Source organism: Borostomias antarcticus (genome assembly GCF_949987555.1).
Source record: "Borostomias antarcticus genome assembly, chromosome: 6".
Taxonomy (NCBI): Eukaryota; Metazoa; Chordata; class Actinopteri; order Stomiiformes; family Stomiidae; genus Borostomias; species Borostomias antarcticus.
Window position 1 is genome coordinate 1727786 of NC_140239.1, and position 24148 is coordinate 1751933.

The 24148-nt window shown below is 47.7% G+C and overlaps 2 protein-coding genes across 2 annotated transcripts in view; one reads left to right on the forward strand and one right to left on the reverse strand.

Annotated features, from left to right (window-relative positions):
* bmp2k (BMP2 inducible kinase) overlaps positions 1–9508 on the forward strand; it is a 57445-nt gene extending 47937 nt beyond the window's left edge. The window contains exons 16-17 of the mRNA XM_084439590.1: positions 6703–6877; positions 6968–9508. Coding sequence (XP_084295716.1) covers positions 6703–6877; positions 6968–8198 — 1406 coding nt within the window. The 3' untranslated portion in view covers positions 8199–9508. The remainder of the gene's footprint in view (positions 1–6702; positions 6878–6967) is intronic.
* Positions 9509–10167: 659 nt separating this feature from the next.
* On the reverse strand, positions 10168–20593 carry paqr3a (progestin and adipoQ receptor family member IIIa). Its single transcript, XM_084439966.1, has 7 exons — positions 20471–20593; positions 18742–18964; positions 17952–18114; positions 15062–15217; positions 13189–13386; positions 12577–12667; positions 10168–11862 (listed from the first exon to the last, which is right to left on the reverse strand). Exons 1-7 carry the CDS (start codon positions 20529–20531, stop codon positions 11720–11722), a joined length of 1035 nt encoding a protein of 344 aa, XP_084296092.1. The 5' UTR covers positions 20532–20593; the 3' UTR covers positions 10168–11719.
* Positions 20594–24148: the final 3555 nt, after the last annotated feature.

A 24148-nucleotide genomic window follows, 5' to 3' on the forward strand; every position in this document is an offset into this window, starting at 1 on the left:
GGGTTGTATCTAAAAGGAGTGACCGTTGGGTACTGAGGAACGCTGTGTAACGTTCTACACGGGGAACCGACAGGTACAGCGGGTTCCGCAAATAGCAAGCGGAGAAACTAATAGCCATGTGTTTTGCATTTAGCCTAACGCCATAGTGCTTCTCTGACCCAACTAACGCTGGCGCGCCATATATCTTTAAGGATCTCAATACTTTGTGGATCTTAGGACGACATGTGTATGACGGAGCTGTGCCACTCAGGATGTGACCTGCCCTTCTGGGTTGGCTGGGGCACTTTACCTTTAAGGCCTGACGCAACGCCCACCCCAAGACCTCTGTATTGTTGACACATTTATATATATATCTATATCTTAAGAATTCCCCTCAGAATGTATCAAGGTGTTTTCCCACTAAGATGATAACATAGTAACGGTGTGAAATGTGAACTTATTTCCTGGAAAGTGCAGTATTTGTCTTTGTGAACACCATCATGTCGGTGGCAGCAATAAGCTTCTGTGCCTACAGTATATTCTCCCTGCTCCTTCAATGTGAACCGGTAACAAGCAATTTTATAGGCAGGTCAAGATCCACTTTTTGAAATGTATAGAATTTATTTAATGACTCAACATGTAAACAAGTTTAAGATTGGTTACTAAATAGAAAGTCTTTTGAAACTATCAGCAGTGTCCATACATATAACACGGTAAGATAGCGACAACTGACTTAATAATACTGCGAGTACAACCCCATACACATTACACTCTATATTATAATTTTGCTTAGATTACATTGAATTGGAAATGCATATCTATGTTTCCTTTTGTTGCTAGTTATTTGTGATTGAATTGTGCCGATGACCAACCAAAGTGGGAGTGTTTGAGAGGGTCACGTTGGTAGAACAAGGTCCGGTGGGTCAAATCTCACGGGTGTCTCCGCCCCCAAAGGGCTGGTACGGTGTGAGGGAATTTGACGACAGGTTCTAGATCAGCTGGTCTCTGTCTTTATTTCGGCCAGGTGTGTGGTTTTGTTTTGTCTAGGGGAAGAGGATATTCCAGATGATATTCAGGGGCTTGTTTGATCATTCACCACAAATTAGCTTTTTTTTTTTCCCCCATTGTTGGTGTTGGGTGAACATTCCATGTCGTCACCATGCGTCTGTTTCCTGTGACGTCAACCTGTGCACCTTAAGACAGGAAGTGCCTTTTTTAGAGCTTTTTTTTCCCCAATTAACTGCCATTTTAAAAATAAATGTTGGCTGGCTCTTCTCACCTTGATGGATAACTTTGTCCTGTTGGATGAAGGAGAATACTAGGAAAAAAAACCCATCCCACTCATTTAGACTTTGGCTAAATTGTACCTCAGAGCGCCCATGTGAAGTCTCCACAGCCTCTCAACCCCCAGTGTTCCCACCGGCTGGTCTCTCTTCCTGGTGAGACCAGAGACGGGCTACTGACGGGCTACTAGCGCCGTCACGGTCCAAACTGTTTGTTCCGCACGACGCGTTTGTCAAACGTGGTGCTGATCCGCGTAATAAGTCTTCATCAGACTGGACTTCTGCTGGTGCTGGACATGTGCTCTATTAGTCATTGGTCATCGGTGTTTGCTTCATGGCTGCGTTCTGAAGGGAGGTGTCCTCCCAGACGCCATGCCATCCCAGCGGGCTGTGAGAGCGCAGGCTATCGCTTCACCTTACCTCAGCCAGCTAGTCAATCCATGGAAAGCGTTCATCATATCACATTGAGACATGGAACTAGGCTATCTTTAAATGAATGCCTCTATTCATTTTTTTTTTCTCACCAAAGGTAAGTTTACTTTGACCTAGGGAAGCTGGTATTGTCGTTTCCTCAATACCACATCATTTTTCTTGTACATTTCATTTTCCTCTTGATCTGTGGACTCGGCTGTTAAACTCCTAGGTTCGGTCCATACCTGTCATTTCCCCTCTGGAAGACGGCCTCAGAAACATCTTGTTCAGATTGTGTATTGGTGGACAGATTCTGAATTGACAACCATAATGCTTTTGTTTAGAGATGAGACTTTAAAGGGAGAACCTGAGCCAGTCACTGCATTGATGACAACGGTTCGAGACAAATGTTCGTGGATAGTGAAGACCACACAAACGCTGTTCTGAAATTCTTTTAAATATGTCGTGTTTACGTTTGCAGCATTTCTGTTCATTTTAACATAACTTTTTTGTTGTTTTTAATTCGTTTTGTACCTTGGTTTCACTTCCTAGTTGTCAGCTTTAGTTGATTCTTTTGAAGAAGTGATTAAAAACCTAATCACTTCAATACTGTTACGTAAAGCATGTGAATTTTGGTCAGCTACACACAGATGTTCATCAAACTGTTCTGGTAAAAGTTAAGAATGTCACAACTGTTCAGAAACACATTTATCTGCTGAATCAACAGCAGCTCGCCCTCATGTGGTTCATCTACAGTATCTACAGCCTTTAGATGGATAAGTTGTATCAAATGTTCTGTTCTACAACAGACTATGTAAATGACCCTGTATCATACTGTGAGTGTGAATGTGTTTCTTTATAGAATGCTAATGATAAATAAACATATTCAAAAGCAATACTTATTTTTGGTTCATTTTGTTGTGACGGCTCATTTCAAGATTAGATGAGTAGAATCTGCCCACCATTACACCACCTGAGCAAGAGGTTCCTGTTTACATTGCCTGCCTGTCTGTCTGTCTGTCTGTCTGTCTGTCTGTCTGTCTGTCTGTCGGTCGGTCACTCTCTGTCTGTCTGTCGGTCACTCTGTCTGTCTGTCTGTCTGCCTGCCTGTCTGCCTGTCTGTCTGTCTGTCTGTCTGTCTGTCTGTCTGTCTGTCTGTCTGTCTGCCTGCCTGTCTGCCTGTCTGTCTGTCTGTCTGCCTGTCTGTCGGTCACTCCTGTCTGCCTGTCTGTCTGCCTGTCTGTCTGCCTGCCTGTCTGTCTGTCACTCTGTCTGTCGCTCTGTCTGTCTGTCGCTCTGTCTGTCTGTCTGCCTGTGTCTGTCTGTCTGCCTGCCTGCCTGTCTGTCTGTCTGTCTGTCTGTCTGTCTGTCTGTCTGTCTGTCGGTCACTCTGTCTGTCGCTCTGTCTGCCTGCCTGTCTGTCTGCCTGTCTGTGTCTGTCTGTCTGTCTGCGAATTGGTGCAACAAAAATGCTTGAAGTTCCCAAAGCGAATGGCGCTATGGTAGAAGGTGAATCACCAGCGTGGGTAGTACGGTGGCGAAGGTTTTTTGCCACAGTAAGAGCAACACGATGGCAAATCTGAACCTAGTATGGAAGTAGAGAGTTTGAAGTATGGAAGTAGAGAGTTTGAAGTATGGAAGTAGAGAGTTTGAAGTATGGAAGTAGAGAGTTTGAAAGGAACCATGTGTGCCAACCCAGACTGTGAACACGCTAGAATTTTCTCTGGTTTGGCAAATCAACTGGCAAATCATTAATATTACGTTAATATTGTAATAACGTTCCTTATGAGTCCATATTGGACCAGTTTCCATACTGAAACATGAGTGATGAGTGTATTCCACTGTGGGGCTTATTTATATGGTCACAATCACTAATATAAGAAACATCATCTCGTGTTTGGCTATAGAATGCAGGGACACTGGTTAAATGTAACTTTATACTGAGGTACAATAACATCTCCACAATGCTCTTTTTCTTGCATTAGTCTTCCCAGTAATATACCCTCATGTGGCTGTATCTAATGTGACAACCAATTGTTGTAGGGTCACTGGTGTTAAAATTGAGAACGCAACTTTAGGCAATCTTTACATTGAACCCATGGTATAATGAATGCATTAATACCGTAATATAATCTGGTGGACTAATATTATGGGTTATCCTCTGTTACATTGATCTTAACGACTCTTAAGCACGTTAGACCCTGCCGTGGACGCATACAAATGCCATGTGATTAGTTAAGTAAATGTGTGTTTATTTGCGTAATCAAGCTTGGCTAAGCACTGACAGACATTGTTAAGGGAGCACACTGCATCAAAGCCTTGGGATTGTATTTCAGCTCTATATCTGAATGACCCGAGCAGCCATATTGTTTTCACAGAACATCTCAGGTTTGGTGGATGAAGAAATATAGATTGTTTAAATACAGATTGTAATTTATTGGTTTGAAAAGGATGGAGAATGCACAAGTGAAAGAGAGAAGGGGTTTTTATGACTTGAGCCAGGACAGCAGGAGTGCTCAGCGGATTTAAAGAGGATTCTGGGTAATCCGCTAGGACAGAGGATTCTGGGTAATCCGCTAGGCAGCCATGTGGCGACAGCCAGTGTCCTGATGGTGCCAGGATGCTCCTCACACACACCCAGACCCCAGGGGGTCCAGACCAGCGCAAACGTTCGTCTCTCGTCTGGAAGGTCAACAGCGCGTCGTCGCCACTATTTAACAAGGGCTGTCCCCAAGTTGTAATCCGCTGACTTTTGATAAAGAACATCAGCAAACACATTTGTTCTGCAGGTGGAGATCATCTTATTTTATATTTTTTAAGGCATTTCTGCTTTATTGGGATAGGACAGTGTAGGTGACAGACAGGAAAGGTGGGAGAGGGAGAGAGAGAGAGAGAGAGGGGAAGACATGCAGCAAAGGGCGTGGGCCGGATTCGAACCCACGCCTCTGCAGAAAGGACTAGCCTTTACATGGTACGCGCCCCAGCCCATTGAGCTACGGGAGCACCCAGGTGGAGATCATCTAATGTGATTAAAGATGTTGCGCTGTGCGGGGCACAGGGGTGGAGGCGATTAGAGGTGTAATCTAGGTGGGGTCGACAGGCCGTGCGTTACATGGTGGTCTTCCATGCGTCACACACAGTGCCTTAAAGGAGTAGTAAAGGGAAAAATCATGTTTAGCCCTGTTTTAAGGTTACTTATGATCATATACAATGGTTCAGATCAAAACGTTGACAAAACTAGCACTTTTGAGAAAGTCTGATAATTGCTCTACCACCGTTTTGGTCATACAATGGATGTGGGTGGGCACCTTGAAAAATCATTCAAAAAACATGTTAAACTCTCGATTTCAAAGACAAGAAGCTCACCGAGGGGGTAATTAGTGTCCGTTGGTGTTCCGACATCAAATTCGCTGCAAAGTATGAATCCTGTAGGGTTTTATTGATCATTTATGAAATTCATTGACTTGTATTGAAGCGACCGTTGTAGATGTGTAGATCAATCCGCAGAAGGGATTCAGGAAGCGGAACTACTTACGGTAGCTATTGTTATTGATTATGTTGCTAGGCTACCTAGTTTGCGGACACACGTATGTACTGCGACTAAATAGTTCTATGCATAATATTTTAAAAAAGCATTTCCAGATGAATCTTTCTTTATCTTTAATCTTACTTTATGGCGAAGTATATGTCAGAACGCGAACTAACACCTAGGTGAGTTTCTTTGAAATCGAGAAATTAACATGTTTTTTGAATGATTTTTCACGGTGCCCACCCACATCCATTGTATGACCAAAACAGTGGTAGAGCAATTATCAGACTTTATCAAAAGTGCTAGTCTTCTCAACGTTTTGATCTGAACCATTGTATATGATCATAAGTAACCCTAAAACAGGGCTAAACATGCATTTTCCCTTTACTACTCCTTTAACGCCCCCCCCCAAAAAAAATTAATTTTTATTGTTGCCTCTCTTCATTTGTTTACAATGATGCTTTTGGCCAATCGGTCATAATATCCTGCCAGATTGAGAGACTTTCTAACATTAACAGATTGCAATTTATGTTTGTACAGCAGGAGCAGCTCTGCTTTTTACTGTGAGGGTTTTATTAATAGGAAATGATCAACTATCTCAGAACGCCTGACCTTGTTTGGCACATACATTTATACAGTTCCAAATGTATTCTCATTTTACAGTATCCAACTCCACAACCTGTTTTACCATGCGCTGTGATATCCATTAGTGGTTATCATATTAGATATTAACAGAACTCGTTTGGAGTACTCTTTGACTGCTGTGGTACCAGGATGAGTCCTGGTTTTGCCGAGTCATCCCTCCAGTAGAGAATGGGGAGAGTGAACCATCACACGCGCCCTCGGACAAACGGATGGGATCTGCTTTCCTTCTAAAATAATTGAGGTGACTTGAAAGACACTCTTGGAATTCCAGACGTATCAAGAGATCCAGATTCGTCTCGTCCGACAACCTGGTGATATTAGAGAAGTTGCAAAAGATGAGCGTCGTTACATGATTTAGAACAGAACAATTATGTTTAAGTCTAACCCCCCCCCCAAACCCCTCCACCCAAATGGACGCCTCCCATTGGTTCATTATCCTCCTTAAACTCTTATTGTATTAAGTCATGGTCTGACATCATGGTGTACTGTATCAGCTCTAGTTTCAGAAGATAAAGTGGTTAAAAAACAACAAATGTTTGTTATTAATCATGGGACTTGAAAGGTTTTAGGATGTTGCGTTTCCTCCCCATCCTCATCCTGCATGCCTGCTGACCCTTTTCTGTGTGTGATGATGTTGAGGACGTCGGCAGGATCTGATATTAACACTCTAAATGTAAGGAGATTCAAGCGTCAAGTTGATATTGGTGAATAATACTGAATGTTTTAACCCCCTATAAATGTTCGCCGTTTTTAACGCTAGACTACATCGTTGTGCGTCATGAATTGATGATGTTCTTTGTTTTTCTTCAACTAACATCCTGATGTGTGTGTGTGTGTGTGTGTGTGTCGATCCAGGAGGAGCCAGCGTTACGATGACCGAGACGATCGCTGAAGATCCCGGTGTCCCGGCCTCTGTCCCTGTCCCCGTCGCTGTCCCCGTCACCAAGGAGCACCGAGCAGGCGGACGTAAGGGCAACTCCTCTGGCCAGCAGGGCCGCAGGCCGGGCGACGAGTCCGACAGCGACTTCGAGTCCGACCCGCCCTCCCCCAAGAGCAGCGAGGAGGAGGAGGAGGAGGAGGCGGAGGAGGAGGAGGAGGAGGAGGAGGAGGGCCTGAACAGCGAGCACGGCGAGTTCAACGACGACACGGAGCCCGAGACCCTGGGCCAGCGGCCGCTGCTGATGGACTCGGAGGACGAGGCGGAGGACGACGACGACAAGCACAGCTCCGACTCCGACTACGACCCCCGGAGGGCCAGGGGTCGCGGCCGGAAGCCCCCGGGCGCCAAAAGCGCGGCGGCGTCGGCGGGCATCCGTCGGAGTCCGCAGGCGGAGCCGCGCGCTAATCTGATCACGCCTCCGGAATCGCCGGGCGCGGCCGTGCGAGCTCCCCTCGCCGGCGGCACGGTAGACGTGTTTGGCGCCGTTCCCTTCGTCGGAGGCGCCCAGCCGAAAGGCCCCTCGGAGAGCGGCGATATCTTCGCCAGGGCGCCGTTCAGGCAGGTGAGCCAGGAGCAGCGCCCGCCCACGGAGGAGTTCGACGTCTTCACCAAAGCGCCGTTCAGCCGGAACCTCTCCCGCTCGGGAAAGAGCGTGGGCGACATCCCCATGGGCCAGACTCCGCCCATCTCCCCCGAGGGCATCGACGTGTTCGGCTTCTCCCCCTTCCAGCCCGGCCCGCCGCCGCCGCCGCCCGCCACCTCCAGGAGCGCCGAGGACATCTTCTTCCGCCCGCCGTCCGAGGACACGCCCCCCAGCCCGCAGCAGCAGCGGCTGAAGCAGCGCAGCCTCCAGAAGCTCTCGTCGCGCCAGAGGAAGACCAAGCAGGAGGCGGCCTCCGGGGGGAGCAACGGCAAGCGCCACCACGGAACGCCCACCGGGGGGCGCAAGAGCAACAAGCCCAGCTTTAGGACCCCGGAGCGCGTCCGGCGGCACAAGAAGGTGGGCAGGAGAGACTCGCAGAGCAGCAACGAGTTCCTCAGCACCTCGGACTCCAAGGAAAACATCAGCGTCGCCGTGACGATGGCCGACGGGAAAGACAAAGGGGCTTCCACGCCCGCCGAGGACGCCATCTTGGACCCTTTCGGCGCTAAGCCCTTTCATCCTCCGGATGGCGGCCGGCACGGCCAGTACCAAGGCCTGGGCGACGCCAAGGCTGACCTGGGCTGGGCCAACGGCAGATCCAGGACCAGCTCCCTGCACGGCGCGCTGGGGGACAGCAACATCATGGACGACTTCGGGGCGGTGCCCTTCACAGAACTGGTGGTCCATGGCGCCCCCCAGCAGCAGCCCCCGCCCCAGCAAGGGGAGCTGGACCCCTTCGGAGCCGCGCCTTTCCCTTCTAAACAGTAACTGTTTTAAGTCTTCCAGGAACACACACACACACACACACACACACACACTCGAATCACATCGCTGTGTGACAGTCTATGCACTTCCCGGGATGATCGACGCCCCGAGGGGATGGCAGCTGTGTGTCGTCGTAGAGGGGGGGGGGGGTCTACCCAGCCAAATCTAACCGCTCCTAACAAAATGGCCCAATATTTAGAGGGAATCCGAAACGCCTACGGAATAACAGAATGTAAAAAGCAGCGGTGTGTGGATTTACATCAGGTTTCTGTGTGCGTTTCCTTCTGCCTGTACCCGTTGGCTGAGAAGCCTGCTATGCTGCAACCGTAACACCAGACCTGAGCATCGCCTCCATACGTTTGAACAAGAGAAACGTTTTCACTCGATCGTACCGTGAGCTCGCTCAGTCCCGGCTGCTTGAGTCGCCGCAAAAACGGAAGCTCTCGGTTTAGTTTGCGGCTCCCTTGTGATGCGCCGATAAGATGAGTTTAGCACCGTAACGCCTTACAAGGAAGGGCGTGGCGACGCCTCGCTGCACAGTACCTCGTTAACCATTGCGTAGATGGATAACATTACCCCCCTTTGTGTCAACGGGATTGTTTTAAAGTAGGACTTTACCACTTTAGTTCACTCGACTCCAGACCTTTTTCTATGCATATTTTTACATTTAGATCGTGTCTTCACAAGGTGATCTTCGGTTGTGATTTTTGTCGAGTGTTTTTCTTGAATACAAGGGATTCATTTGTTGGATTTTTTTTAAAGGTGGGGTCTTTAATTGGGATAGTTTTAATGTAGAATATTAAGTGACTATTTTCAAACGTCATAGCATTAAACCTGTGTGTAAAAGTACTGTTCTCTTTTGAAAGTGGTGAGATGTTTTACCTCAACCCATTATTTTTGAATCAGAATCTGGAACTTTCCCTCCCAAACCGACTCCTGGGCAGCGGCTGTAAGGTTTTCTCTGACTGCTCTTCCCCCTCGAACCCAACTCCTGTCCTGTCCTGAGCCCACACCTGGGAGAGACCAGCCTTACTGTCTCTCTCTGTGGCAGAAAAAGAACGATGTCTTCTTAAAGGGAAAGCAGCCTTTCAGAAATGACCTAGTATGACTAGGAATCCAAATTAAGCCACATTAGAATAAGGTTATGTTTTAAAAGAAATGCACTTTCAGCTTCAAATTCTTCCATTGTTTTGTAATTAGGTGAAAATGACATTTTCTTTCTTTTACCTAGGAGTATGTACCTAGCATTTGGCACATTAACAAAAATGCAGTTTGCTGCTTCTTTCACTTATGGAACCATTGGATTAAAAAGTTTCCACCCTGAATACAATAAACCCTGTCATCACGCTATCTACTGCTGTCTAATGCAATAAAATGTTGGATTAATAGTTTTTATGTGGTCCTTGCTAACTTGGAGCCTTTCATTTCCATACTGTACTATTTACTTTATTTTAACCAAGTTTACAATAGACTTTCTTGAGTAATAAAAGTCAACATGTAAAACCTAAAAACAAAACAACAACATTGAACTGCTACTGTACAAACATTGTGTTGCACTACAGGCATCTTCATGTAATGCACACTATTACTGTTTCAAATAGAATAGTAGTTTAAATAATGACAATTCAGCAAAACGCAAATTAGTTATAATACTAAGGAACGTTTCGCTTCCTTAAATAGTAGATGGAATAAAAAACAGTCATTGCACAAAACCCTCAGGTTCAAGAAGCTGATCATGTACAGTATATCCATCCTAGAGATTGTATACATCTGAATGTTAATGAAACAGTCTAACTGGGGGTGAGACAACCGTCCCCGTGGGTGAGACAACCGTCCCCGTGGGTGAGACAACCGTCCCCGAGGGTGAGACGGACGTCCCCGTGGGTGAGACAACCGTCCCCGTGGGTGAGACGGACGTCCCCGTGGGTGAGACAACCGTCCCCGAGGGTGAGACGGACGTCCCCGTGGGCGAGACAACCGTCCCCGAGGGTGAGACGGACGTCCCCGTGGGTGAGACAACCGTCCCCGTGGGTGAGACGGACGTCCCCGTGGGTGAGACAACCGTCCCCGAGGGTGAGACGGACGTCCCCGTGGGTGAGACAACCGTCCCCGAGGGTGAGACGGACGTCCCCGTGGGTGAGACAACCGTCCCCGTGGGTGAGACGGACGTCCCCGTGGGTGAGACAACCGTCCCCGAGGGTGAGACGGACGTCCCCGTGGGTGAGACAACCGTCCCCGAGGGTGAGACGGACGTCCCCGAGGGTGAGACGGACGTCCCCGAGGGTGAGACGGACGTCCCCGTGGGTGAGACAACCGTCCCCGTGGGCGAGACGGACGTCCCCGTGGGCGAGACGGACGTCCCCGTGGGTGAGACGGACGTCCCCGAGGGTGAGACGGACGTCCCCGAGGGCGAGACGGACGTCCCCGAGGGCGAGACGGACGTCCCCGTGGGCGAGACGGACGTCCCCGTGGGTGAGACAGACGCCAGATTGTGCTACAGATGAAACTGACTGCAGTCCCATAGCATTAAATTCACAAGTATACAGCTTAGTCACCGGTCACCTCATGTCTATGTAGAGATTTGACCGTGTCCAGAACAGGATACCCTTTGACTGAATACTGAAGGTACAAAGGAGATCAAACAAGTAGTTAGTAGCTTTGTAGAACACAGTAGAACACAGTAGAACAACACAGTAGATATTGCTTTCTAGGAAAACAATCACTCAAATCTGGGGCTGAAGCGATGAGAAGTCTTGATGGTTCAGTGTAATTACAACACACATTTGCATCCTATGTTGGTCAGACAAAAGCCATGATTAAGTGACATTACAAAAGTTCAATAAAGAGCTACCATTAAAATAAAAATGTTACCAATTTGTGCCATGATTCAATGTATCTTAATGGTAATGCCCAAAAAAATCTACTTTTACATCCTTTTAAGTTGCAAGTACCTTATCAGTGCGATCACCTTGGCCTCTATACTGATAAACGTAATGAGCTTCCGTTGTTCCATCACAATGAACCTGCTACCTGCTGTGATCGGCAGGGGCCCCCATCAACACAGCGTTGCACACAAACGGGTGAGATTTAAGGGGACATGTTGACTAAGCCGCCTTCGGTTAATCAGCTCAAACAAATACCGCCCCAAATAATTCAAATGTGGAACAACCCTCTATTTGTTTTTTTTTAAATGTTCCCTTCATCATTTAGGCAGATGCAAAGGCATTATTGACATGATTTGGGTGACATAGGAAGGACCACAAAAAGGGCTTAGGAGTGTCTCTCTGGACCAGTGGGACTTCATCCACCTGACTTGTCCGGAAGCTTTAATAGAGTCCCAGGATGTGGGAGGCCGAGCTGTGGTGACGTCCCACTACACGCCGAGGCCAGTCTCTGTGACACTGCGACCCTTCACTGGTGGCAGAAGTGAGATTTTTGTGAACACTTGGTAGTCCAGTCTTGGCCCTAGCTTAAGCACCGCCCCCGGCGACGCCGTGTTGCATTGTGGGTCCGTCTTCAGAGCCCTAGGCGTGCTCCGGGTATCCGGGGCAGGGGTGGCTGTGCCGGTAGGTCATGATGTACTCGGCTGACTGGTGCCACCAGTAGAACATCAGCACCACCAGGACGTGCCACACCTGGTGGCTGGAACCCACGTAGTTCAGCTGACCTGCAGCGAGCGACGTTAACACAACGTTAAGCTCCCAAAACATCTCGTCATCACCAAGATAAACACGCCCGCTAGGGCTGGGTATCGATTCCAATTTCAAGAATCGATTCAATTCCGATTCACAAGGTTCAGAATCGATTATCACGATTCAATTCGATTCGATTCAATATCAATTCGGTTAGTGTTACTAAAACCTTTTTTTTTTTTTTGCTGTAACCTTAATTACATGACTGTCAAGTTATGCAACACATCAATACTAGGGCTGGGTATCAATACTGATTTCCAAAAATGAATGAATTAATGAATCATTGAATTAATTAACTATTAATTCCTTCATTTATTAATTCATTCATTAAATAAAAGATCGATTTTGGGATTCATGAATCGATTCTGAATTATTTGATTCAGAATCGATTAGGCCTAATCGATTTTTTAACCCAGCCCTAACGCCCGGTCCAACAAACACTGATGATCTGAACTAAATGAACCTGTTGCAAAGAAGAAAACATGGCGGGAATATTCAGAGAGGAAATACTCTGATACAGAAAACAGAAACCACACTCGGGTCTAGATGCAAAAAAGGTTAAGTGGAAAAAGGCTACGGCCGAAACGTCCACTAAACCTTTTTTGCACCCTGACCCGAGTGCGCGGTTTCTTTTTCCCGTATCTTAATGAACCTGTGGTCGTCACCGGGGAACGGAGGTGTGGTCTTACCCGGGAAGTAACGCTCAGGAACTTTAGAGACGTAGAAGACGAAAGCCAACGCGGCGATGAAGTACATCCCCAGAACGCGAGGGATAAACGCCTAGAACGACACAAACACACGTCAGCAGCGCAGACTTCAGTTCAGACATCAGCTGAAGTTAAAGCAATACATAGCGTTTCTCCAGTTTTCTCATAACATCAGATTGTCTTTTTCTTATTCTGGCTTCCTCCGTGATGTTTCGCTTCGGTTTTCTCACCTCCGCCATGATATCATTGAGCTAAAAAACGCATGATATCCATAGACGCCGGAATAGTTAGCTACTACTGTGTTGTTTAAGCACAACGTTGCGCATGCGCACTTCGACTGAATGCTGCGTCCCGGGGGCGCGAGTTTTAAAAGGTAATAAATGTCAATGTATTATCTTTCTGAGTAGACTGTTTGGACGATTCAGCTTACTTTTAGTAAATCTAATTGGAGAATTATCACCAGACATGTTTGTAAAGGTTTGTATATCGCGATGTATTGCTTTAAAGTGTACTTCCACACCGGCGTGTTACTCTGCCTCGGACTCAGAGGACAGCAAACCCACGGGGGGGTTTAGTTGGTTTGTCCCGTCTGACCTGGACGATTTCTGAGGAGAACCCCCCGTTGAGCAGGATCCAGTGGACCGTGGGGACGAGGCCGTAGCCGGCCACCACGCAGAAGATGAGCGAGCGCAGCTGCGTCCACTGCTGGCTCAGGTAGTGGGGGTGGATCTGGGCGAAGAACACGGCCAGGATCATGGCCAGAACCGTCACCAGGTACACCTGCCGCCAGTACTGGGGAACGCAAACACAGCAGAACCCAAGAGTTAAGGTCAGAACTGAGGAACACAAACACAGCAGAACCCAAGAGTTAAGGTTGGAACTGAGGAACGCAAAGACAGCAGAACCGAAGAGTTAAGGTCGGAACTGAGGAACACAAACACAGCAGAACCTAAGAGTTAAGGTCAGAACTGAGGAACACAAACACAGCAGAACCTAAGAGTTAAGGTCAGAACTGAGGAACACAAACACAGCAGAACCTAAGAGTTAAGGTTGGAACGGTGCTGTAGGTTCTTAGCTGTAAACAGGAAATCTCCTCGGTGTGGATGAAGTTGAATTAATCACAGCAGATGATTACAAGAAAACACTGATTCCCAGAATAGTACCGACCGACCACTATTCATAAATGATTCTAGATGAATGTTGGAGGAATATACATCCTAAAGTATGTGCATGTGGCGGTCTGCATTTTAAGGGGCATTTGTACCAATGAAGCCTTGGCCTACATTCAGTCATATGACGGGGTCCTGACGAATTTCACTGTGAATAAATTAGCACCCTGAAAATGGCCCGTCTGAAACGCCAAGACGCAGGGCGCGTCCAACTTCCAGACGCCGCGCCTAGACGTAAATACCACGCGTTCGGCCACAGATCCGTCCACAAACCTCTCAACTACAATGTATTTCAAGTTTGACTAAATATAATTGCAGCTTTCTTTGGGGACTTGGCTGATGGGAGAAGACGAGCGAATGTGGAGCGCCAGCCTTGGCGGGGAGGGGGGTGGGGGGGGCGCGGGTGGGGGAGGGGGGGGCGCGGGGGGGTTTGGAAGCAGCTCCCCGACGTGTGAATGTCATATGGTGAGAAACAGGAGTGACGGACCGCTCCGTGATGGCAGCCATCTGGTTTGGGCAGGAGCCGCTTTCTGGGGGCACAATAACCCAACGCTTCCAATATGGGGGGGGGGGGCGGAACTCGGGAGAGTCGCTGGCGGAACCGGATGAGAGGCAGGGGGGCGAGAGGCAGGGGGGAGAGAGGCAGGGGGGCGAGAGGCAGGGGGGAGAGAGGCAGGGGGGAGAGACCGGGTGAGAGGCAGGGGGAGAGACCGGGTGAGAGGCAGGGGGGCGAGACCGGGTGAGAGGCAGGGGGGAGAGACCGGGTGAGAGGCAGGGGGGAGAGACCGGGTGAGAGGCAGGGGGGTGAGACCGGGTGAGAGGCAGGGGGTGAGAGGCAGGGGGGTGAGACCGGGTGAGAGGCAGGGGGTGAGAGGCAGGGGGGTGAGACCGGGTGAGAGGCAGGGGGAGAGACCGGGTGAGAGGCAGGGGGGAGAGACCGGGTGAGAGGCAGGGGGGTGAGACGGAGTGGGTTCCTCCAGTACTGAAACGGTCCCATTTCTTGTGTACGGGGAACAATCAGTTCATCACTTTTATGGAATAAATACCTACTATTTAATAAATACCTACTATTTAATAAATACCTACTATTTCAGAGTCTTAATATCTGTTAATGACCAACTAACCTAGCTAGCCATGAACGGGGGGGTGTAACCGGAAGGTTCTCTGGGGGGGAGGAACAGGAAGGTTCTCCGGGTGCAGGGAACAGGGTGATGGGGAGGAACAGGAAGGTTCTCTGGGGGGGGTGTAACAGGAAGGTTCTCCGGGTGCAGGGAACAGGGTGATGGGGAGGAACGTACGTTGTTGCAGTAGAAGGCGTAGAACACTCCGGGGACGTAGCATCCCAGGATGCCGATGGAGATGCCGGCGCAGTCCAGCGCCATCCAGCGACGACTCGTCTTCTCAGAGCGGTGACAGCAGAACAGGTGGTAACCCACCGAGCACAGCATACACACCTGGTACACACACACACACACACTGGGTAAATAACACAACCTGAGCACAGCATACACACCTGGTACACACACACACACACACACACACACACACCGGGTAAATAACACAACCTGAGCACAGCATACACACCTGGTACACACACACACACCGGGTAAATAACACAACCTGAGCACAGCATACACACCTGGTACACACACACACACACCGGGTAAATAACACAACCTGAGCACAGCATACACACCTGGTACACACACACACACAGGGTAAATAACACAACCTGAGCACAGCATACACACCTGGTACACACACACACACACACCGGGTAAATAACACAACCTGAGCACAGCATACACACCTGGTGTACACACACACACACACACACACAGGGTAAATAACACAACCTGAGCACAGCATACACACCTGGTACACACACACACACACACACACCGGGTAAATAACACAACCTGAGCACAGCATACACACCTGGTACACACACACACACACACACACACACACACACAGGGTAAATAACACAACCTGAGCACAGCATACACACCTGGTACACACACACACCGGGTAAATAACACAACCTGAGCACAGCATACACACCTGGTACACACACACACACACCGGGTAAACAACACACAAACAAAAACACACCTGAGCACAGCATACACACCTGGTACACACACACCGGGTAAATAACACACAAACCTGAGCACAGCATACACACCTGGTACATAACACACACCTGAGCACAGCATGCATATATATATATATATATATACACACACACCTGAGCACAACATACACATCTGGTAAATAACACACACACCCACACAGCATATTATACACCTGGTAAATAACACACACCCACACCTGCATACAGCATATTATACACCTGGTAAATAATACACACATACTTGAGCACACAAAACAATGGGTTATGAATGGGATACCAAACGCAGGCACAGATGGGGCTGTATCCAGCACATGACATGGGACTGGACTAGGGATGCATCATACTGGATTTTCGGCAGATATCCGATCTGTTGATACCGATACCGATCCATACACCTAATTGCAAAGATCATAAAATCTCTTCTGTAGTGGAATTAACATGGGGCCTACAGTATTATTATGCATATTCTTATCGTGTTGGCCGACCAGCAAATGCAAATGAAGCTTAAAATGATGTAATATTCATTCTTGGGGCAAAATAAGATCGGAGAGGATCGGCGGGTATCGGCGTGTTGGCCGATCTCCCATCTTGCATTTTAATGCCGATATCGGCAAATACAGATACCATGCCGATAATATCGTGCATCCCTAAATCACATAGTCCAGGGTGACTGGGTTCTCACGTGACCCGGATGCGTTTACATGAACAGAACACAGGACACTGGTCTGGGCAGAGCGTTGGGCCTCGTCTTTGCTGACCAGAGTGGACACGGCGCTTCCACGGTACGCTGCTGACTGCCTTGAAACTATCAAAGCAATGCCCACTAGACAAGATCCAACTGGCTGTTCTGCTGATGGCAGGGGGCTCCAATACCAATTTGGGGGTGTGTGTGGGGGGGCTGGCTTGTAATGTTATTCTCTGGCATTGCCAGACCGATCTCCACACTTTTACACTGTGCCAGCGCTGGGGAGGTCTGTCTGGACTCATTAGCGTTCAAGGATGGGGGGGGGGGGGTTTGGGGTGCTGTATTTCTTTAAACCAATCACAATCATCTTGGGCGGAGCGGTTGCTAGGTTGTTGTTGTGTCACGTAGTCTGGATTGAATATGATTGGGGCAGGAGAATCTCCCTCCATCACTGATAGGGCAGTAATCAACCAATGACGAGGCTTATCCCCCGAATCATCCGCTGAGTCAGACTACAGAAATGTGAACTCTCTGTGAGATGTTGTTTATATTGCAACCAGGGTTCAAAGGTCAAATTCCCTGACTTTCAGTGATTGAAAAGCTGAATTTCCTCTTCCTGTAACGAACGAACCTGACTTGTGACGAGCAGGAAGGGGATAAACTGGCGCTGAAGAATCAAGCAACCACACCACAACACGGGAAACGCATGAAATAACCCGATAACAAAAAACACTGCATGAAAATATTACATTTTGATAAATGGCAACTAAATTGTAAACATGCTACACACAAAATCCCCAAATATTCTATAACTTGGTCCAAAAAATGATAAAACCCCCTGATTTTCCATGTCTGGAATATACTTTTTAAAACTCCATGATATTCAAGGAATTCCGACTTTCCGTGACTGGAATAGACTTTTTGAAACTATGAAATTCCAGGAGTTCCCTGAGCGGTGGGACCCCTGTGTAGCCCACCCTGCTGACCCACCCTGCTGACCCACCCTGTGTAGCCCACCCTGCGTGACCCACCCTGCGTGACCCACCCTGTGTAGCCCACCCTGTGTAGCCCACCCTGCGTGACCCACCCTGTGTGACCCACCCTGCGTGACCCACCCTGCGTGACCCACCCTGCGTAGCCCACCCTGCGTAGCCCACCCTGCGTGACCCACCCTGTGTAGCCCACCCTGCGTGACCCACCCTGTGTAGCCCACCCTGTGTAGCCCACCCTGCGTGACCCACCCTGTGTAGCCCACCCTGTGTAGCCCACCCTGTGTAGCCCACCCTGCTGACCCACCCTGTGTAGCCCACCCTGCGTGACCCACCCTGTGTAGCCCACCCTGCGTAGCCCACCCTGCGTGACCCACCTGGAAGCAGAAGAGGCCGATGGAGTAGATGACGTAGTCCTCCCGGGAGGCGCCCGAGGCGGGCAGCACGGCGGCCATGTCGTACACCCCCAGACTGAAGAACAGCAGGAAGCCCAGCAGGTGGCTCCACATGTTCACCGTCTCATTGGACAGGATGAAGAGACTGCAGGACAACAACAACAAACAACGATACTGTTGGCGGATCACGTGGTCAGGTTAGAGTCATTACCTGAGCACATTTGGATTGTAGAAGCAAGGCACTTTTCTGTTATTGTTGTTGGTGCAAGATTTGATACTGATATTACGTGTAAGAAAGACAATGGCAACAGATACATTTACAACGTGGCAATATACATGTGACATGTGCAGCGTACTGGAAGAAGTGTACGCATATTATGTTACCACAAGTGCACCGACTTATGTAAAAACGAGCAGGCGATATTGAAGGAAACATGGTGACATATTTCACCCTGGGAGTGTTGTATCATGGGAAGCTAGCTACCCACTATTTCAAAGAAGCAGAGGTCAATTTTCTAGGGCCCTTCTTGTGTTTTAATGCCGGTGTCGTATTACTGCCTAGCGGAGTGGGCGTGTGGGGGTTATTTGATATCCTTCTCAAAATGAATTTGAGTTTTAAATGCCCTCAATAAAGATGTGAATTTGATGTTTGAGTATGTGTGCAAGTCTAAGTTTAGAGTTAAGGTTAAGGTTATGCATTCAATAAACTCCATCCGGAGCCATGAAAAATCAGCCAGTCAGTCTGTCCGCTAGGGTTAATCTGCACACTCACCTTTTGATGCACAGTCGTGAGGGTAGGTAGGCTCTGTATCCATCTGTGATGTACGGGTTCTCTCGGAGGAACACCGGGATCTGCTCATAGGTGTACAGCCGGATCCCCCGGGGAACCAGCACCGGCCAGTACTGGTAGCTGCCCAGCTCGATGTAGTGAGCGCTCTTCATCAGCTTAGGAGACATGATCGGCTCGGCTGGTCTTCCCTTCGCACTGGCATGCACTGAATTGGAAGAACAAGTCCGTCAATAAAAGTATTCTGAGAATATTTTTATTTATTTATTTAACCTTTATTTATACAGGTAAAAAAAAACACGTTGAGTTCAGAGGACTCATTTTCAAGTGTGACCTGTTCACAATCATTCAGCACTCGTTACACTAAGTTACAAACAACAGGACAGAATTACAATAAAACATACAGGACTATGTGTAACAATAACAACAATAAAACAAATAAACAAGCTAGCACTAGCGTGGTTATGATTATGAACTGGAATGAATAAGCTAGGCGAGCTAGTTGGTTATAATACTGATGATTTGACATTTTGTACAAGAGCAACGTTAGCTATGATAACCAGATATCTTTGTCTAAATGTGCTCAGAGACAGTGCAGCCAAGCCAGGGTTATTGGTTTATTGGATATTGGCCTAGTTAAAGGGAAGGTTTATTGGATATACACATGCGTCTGATGTGGGGTTAGCCTGACCCGGTTAGCCTACACACACACACCTGCCACACCTCTCCCATGATGCTCTTAGCCTTTCTTGCTCTGAAAATGTAGTTTGACGTAATGTATTGCTCTATATATGGCTCCGTGTGCTACTAACCCTGTTCTGCCTCCCCTCTCCCTAGTGCCTCTCTCTCTCCCTCCTATCTTCTAACCAGGTCCAGTGGATGCCCCACTGTCACCAGCAGACCTCCCGAAGTCCGATAGATACCCCTGTGTCTGCTGCAGATGTCGTAGCAAATTAGTTAACACACACACGTACACACAGACATACAACAGTCCACTTCCGGCCTTAGGCCTGGGTCCAGTACCCCCTACCCCTCACCCTAACCCGGGTCCGTATCCTCTTCCTACCCCCCACCCTACCCCAACCCCTGCCTCTATCTGGACCCAGGCACACTCACACACACACTGACATACACCAGTCCTGGGCTCAGATCCCCTTCCCCTCACCCTAACCCGGGTCCGTATCCTTTTCCTACCCCTGACCCCTGCCTCTATCTGGGCCCAGGCACATTTATGCACACACAGACATACACCAATGTTTGCCATGTCTCTCCTATGATGTTATTAGCCTCTCTTACTCTGAAAATGTAATTTAATGTTATTTATTGCTCTATAAATGTTCTTAGCCGGTAGACAAACATACTCCTGGAGCTTGCTCGATCGCCTTGTTGAGAGGGGTCAGGGAAGAATTTTTACAGCTCACTTATCTGGCCCCCGGGTGATACTGGTTTTTTTGCTTCCCTCTTGAATATGTAGGGGTGGGTCGTATGCCCACCTCCCTTGTTCTCTGTAAAGCGCATTGTGTTGCCTCTGGGTATGAAATGCGCTATACAAATAAAGCTTTGATTGATTGATTGATTGATATTGGCCTAGTTACAGGGTAGCTATGCATGGACAGCTATCAGACTATGCTATCAGAAGGAGCTAGCAATGCTAGTCCGTGCTAGCTTTCAAGCGCTGTTTTTGCTGTTTAATGGTAGAAAAGAATGGACTTACCCTTCAGTTTCGTGTAGGCAGAGTTGGACCCATTTGTGTGCTTGTATGCCGCGTTGTACATTTAAATATTAAAAATGTCAACAGTGATTTAGAAAGCGACCGTTAGCGGTGCCGAAGTTCCTCTTCCAAATCAGCAGCAGCTGCGACGTCATTACTGATGGACCCCGCGGGGTGCGGGGTGGACCAGGCCGCCTGAGTAAAAATAAAGTCCAGATGAATCCACTGATTTCTTTCTTTCTCTCTTTCTCACTCTTTCTCTCTCTTTCTCTCTTTCTTTCTCTCTTTCTTTCTCTCTCTCTTTCTCTCTTTCTCTTTCTCTCTCTCTCTCTCTCTCTCTCTCTCTCTCTCTCTCTCTCTCTCTCTAGGAACCGCCTGTCTTTGGGCGGGGGTGGCTTGTTTCTCTTAAATGACAATTCCACCCTAGAACAACATTAGGCTCAACAACTAGACACCCACAAAACAATAAAGAAAAATGTGGTTTCCTTGACTATAGTTGCTCCATGTAAACAAAGCATGTTCACGAAGTCTGCACTTCTGGGGATTTGCCGCGTCGAAACGGTTATACAGTGTAGACTGTTTGAGAAGGCTGGTTATAGGCTGTGTTCGAGGAGGCTGGTTATAGGCTGTGTTTGAGGAGGCTGGTTATAGACTGTCTGAGGAGGCTAGTTATAGGTTATAGACTGTGTCTGAGGAGGCTGGTTATAGACTGTGATTGAGGAGGCTGGTTATAGACTGTGTTTGAGGAGGCTGGTTTTAGGTTATAGACTGTGTTTGAGGAAGCTGTGGTTATAGGTTTTAAACTGTTTGAGGAGGCTGGTTATAGGTTATAGACTGTTTGAGGAGGCTGGTTATAGGTTATAGACTGTGTCTGAGGAGGCTGGTTATAGACTGTGTCTGAGGAGGCTGGTTATAGACTGTCTGAGGAGGCTGGTTATAGGCTGTGATTGAGGAGGCTGGTTATAGACTGTGTTTGAGGAGGCTGGTTGTAGGTTATAGACTGTGTTTGAGGAGACTGTGGTTATAGACTGTGTTTGAGGAGGCTGTGGTTATAGGTTATAAACTGTTTGAGGAGGCTGTGGTTATAGGTTATAGACTGTGTTTGAGGAGGCTGGTTATAGACTGTGTTTGAGGAGGCTGGTTTTAGGTTATAGACTGTGTTTGAGGAGGCTGGTTTTAGGTTATAAACTGTGTCTGAGGAGGCTGGTTATAGACTGTGTTTGAGGAGGCTGGTTTTAGGTTATAAACTGTGTCTGAGGAGGCTGGTTATAGACTGTGTTTGAGGAGGCTGGTTTTAGGTTATAAACTGTTTGAGGAGGCTGGTTTTAGGTTATAGACTGTGTTTGAGGAGGCTGGTTATAGACTGTGTTTGAGGAGGCTGGTTTTAGGTTATAGACTGTGTTTGAGGAGGCTGGTTGTAGGTTATAGACTGTGTTTGAGGAGACTGTGGTTATAGACTGTGTTTGAGGAGGCTGTGGTTATAGGTTATAAACTGTTTGAGGAGGCTGTGGTTATAGGTTATAGACTGTGTTTGAGGAGGCTGGTTATAGACTGTGTTTGAGGAGGCTGGTTTTAGGTTATAGACTGTGTTTGAGGAGGCTGGTTTTAGGTTATAAACTGTGTCTGAGGAGGCTGGTTATAGACTGTGTTTGAGGAGGCTGGTTTTAGGTTATAAACTGTGTCTGAGGAGGCTGGTTATAGACTGTGTTTGAGGAGGCTGGTTTTAGGTTATAAACTGTTTGAGGAGGCTGGTTTTAGGTTATAGACTGTGTTTGAGGAGGCTGGTTATAGACTGTGTTTGAGGAGGCTGTGGTTATAGGTTATAAACTGTTTGAGGAGGCTGGTTTTAGGTTATAGACTGTGATTGAGGAGGCTGGTTTTAGGTTATAGACTGTGTTTGAGGAGGCTGGTTATAGACTGTGATTGAGGAGACTGGTTTTAGGTTATAGACTGTGTTTGAGGAGGCTGGTTATAGACTGTGATTGAGGAGGCTGGTTTTAGGTTATAGACTGTGTTTGAGGAGACTGGTTTGAGGTTATAAACTGTTTGAGGAGGCTGGTTGTAGGTTATAGACTGTGTTTGAGGAGGCTGTGGTTATAGGTTATAAACTGTTTGAGGAGGCTGGTTTTAGGTTATAGACTGTGATTGAGGAGGCTGGTTTTAGGTTATAGACTGTGTTTGAGGAGGCTGGTTTTAGGTTATAGACTGTGTTTGAGGAGACTGGTTTGAGGTTATAGACTGTTTGAGGAGGCTGGTTTTAGGTTATAGACTGTGTTTGAGGAGGCTGGTTTTAGGTTATAGACTGTGTTTGAGGAGGCTGGTTTTAGGTTATAGACTGTGTTTGAGGAGACTGTGGTTATAGGTTATAGACTGTTTGAGGGGGCTGGTTTTAGGTTATAGACTGTGTTTGAGGAGACTGTGGTTATAGGTTATAGACTGTGTTTGAGGAGGCTGGTTTTAGGTTATAGACTGTGTTTGAGGAGGCTGGTTTTAGGTTATAGACTGTGTTTGAGGAGGCTGGTTTTAGGTTATAGACTGTGTTTGAGGAGACTGGTTTTAGGTTATAGACTGTGTTTGAGGAGACTGGTTTTAGGTTATAGACTGTTTGAGGAGGCTGGTTTTAGGTTATAGACTGTTTGAGGAGGGCCTGTAATGTGACCGAGCCGTGAAATTGGCTCATCCATTTCCGTTCCGGGTTGTTCAATAATTCTTGTACTGTGTGATGAATTGTTCATCTGTAAGAGCAATTATTTTATATATCATAAGATGTTCCGTTAATTACTATAAAATATGTGAGCCTAATTAGTGGTTAGTTAAATATGACCTTCTAAGTGACATTCGATGTGACTTCGTATCGGTGATATTTGAGGTACCACACTGTCAACACACGTTTCCATCAAGGCATTTTTTTTCCCCTTCCAGACATTTCAGGTGTGAGATGTTCTAGTTACCCTCTGGGGGAGGGGGGGGGGTCACACTCAGTCCCCTCCCTCGGCTTTTTACACCTCAGTTAATTGCTTCCTCTCAAGTGGGAGTGTGTTCTTCGTTAGCACCTCTAATACACCTCTCAGCACTTCCACTTCAGCGAGCTGTCAACGCCTCTGCCCTGATAGTAACACATGCAAGGGCAACCGCTAGAAGGTCACATCATTTTTTGTTCTCATCATGTATTGTACCTGCTTACTTACTGTGCAGTTGAGTAAGGTTGGAGCTTGTTGTTGTTTAATGTCTTCTATATAAAGCGTCATTGTGGTAGAAGTTCCATTACGAAAATAGATGCTATTGTGATATGGCTCATACCAGTCAACAAAGACAGTGACTCCCTTATAGAGGGCTACTGGGACGCAGACATCGTTCCATCTGCCCCTGGGGGACCCAGTTGAAAAGGATTAGGTGTCAGGGCCTGGTGGTTTAACCTGGAGACGTGCCCTATCACAACTAATGAGACCCTCGCCGCTCGGTCCTTCACGTCTCCGCCGCTCCCCGCCTCGCCACCTTCTCCCTGACGCCTAAGTGATTCACCGTGACAGCCCCTGGCGCGCGCCTCTCCCCAAAGCCTCATCTTTGCCTTTTGTCCCCCGTTCCTCTGTCAGAGTTAATGTGAAGATATGTGTGTCGTTGTAATTGTGCACTTAGGCGGCGTGTAATGGAACATGAAATTAAAGGGCTCCGAGTAGGCTA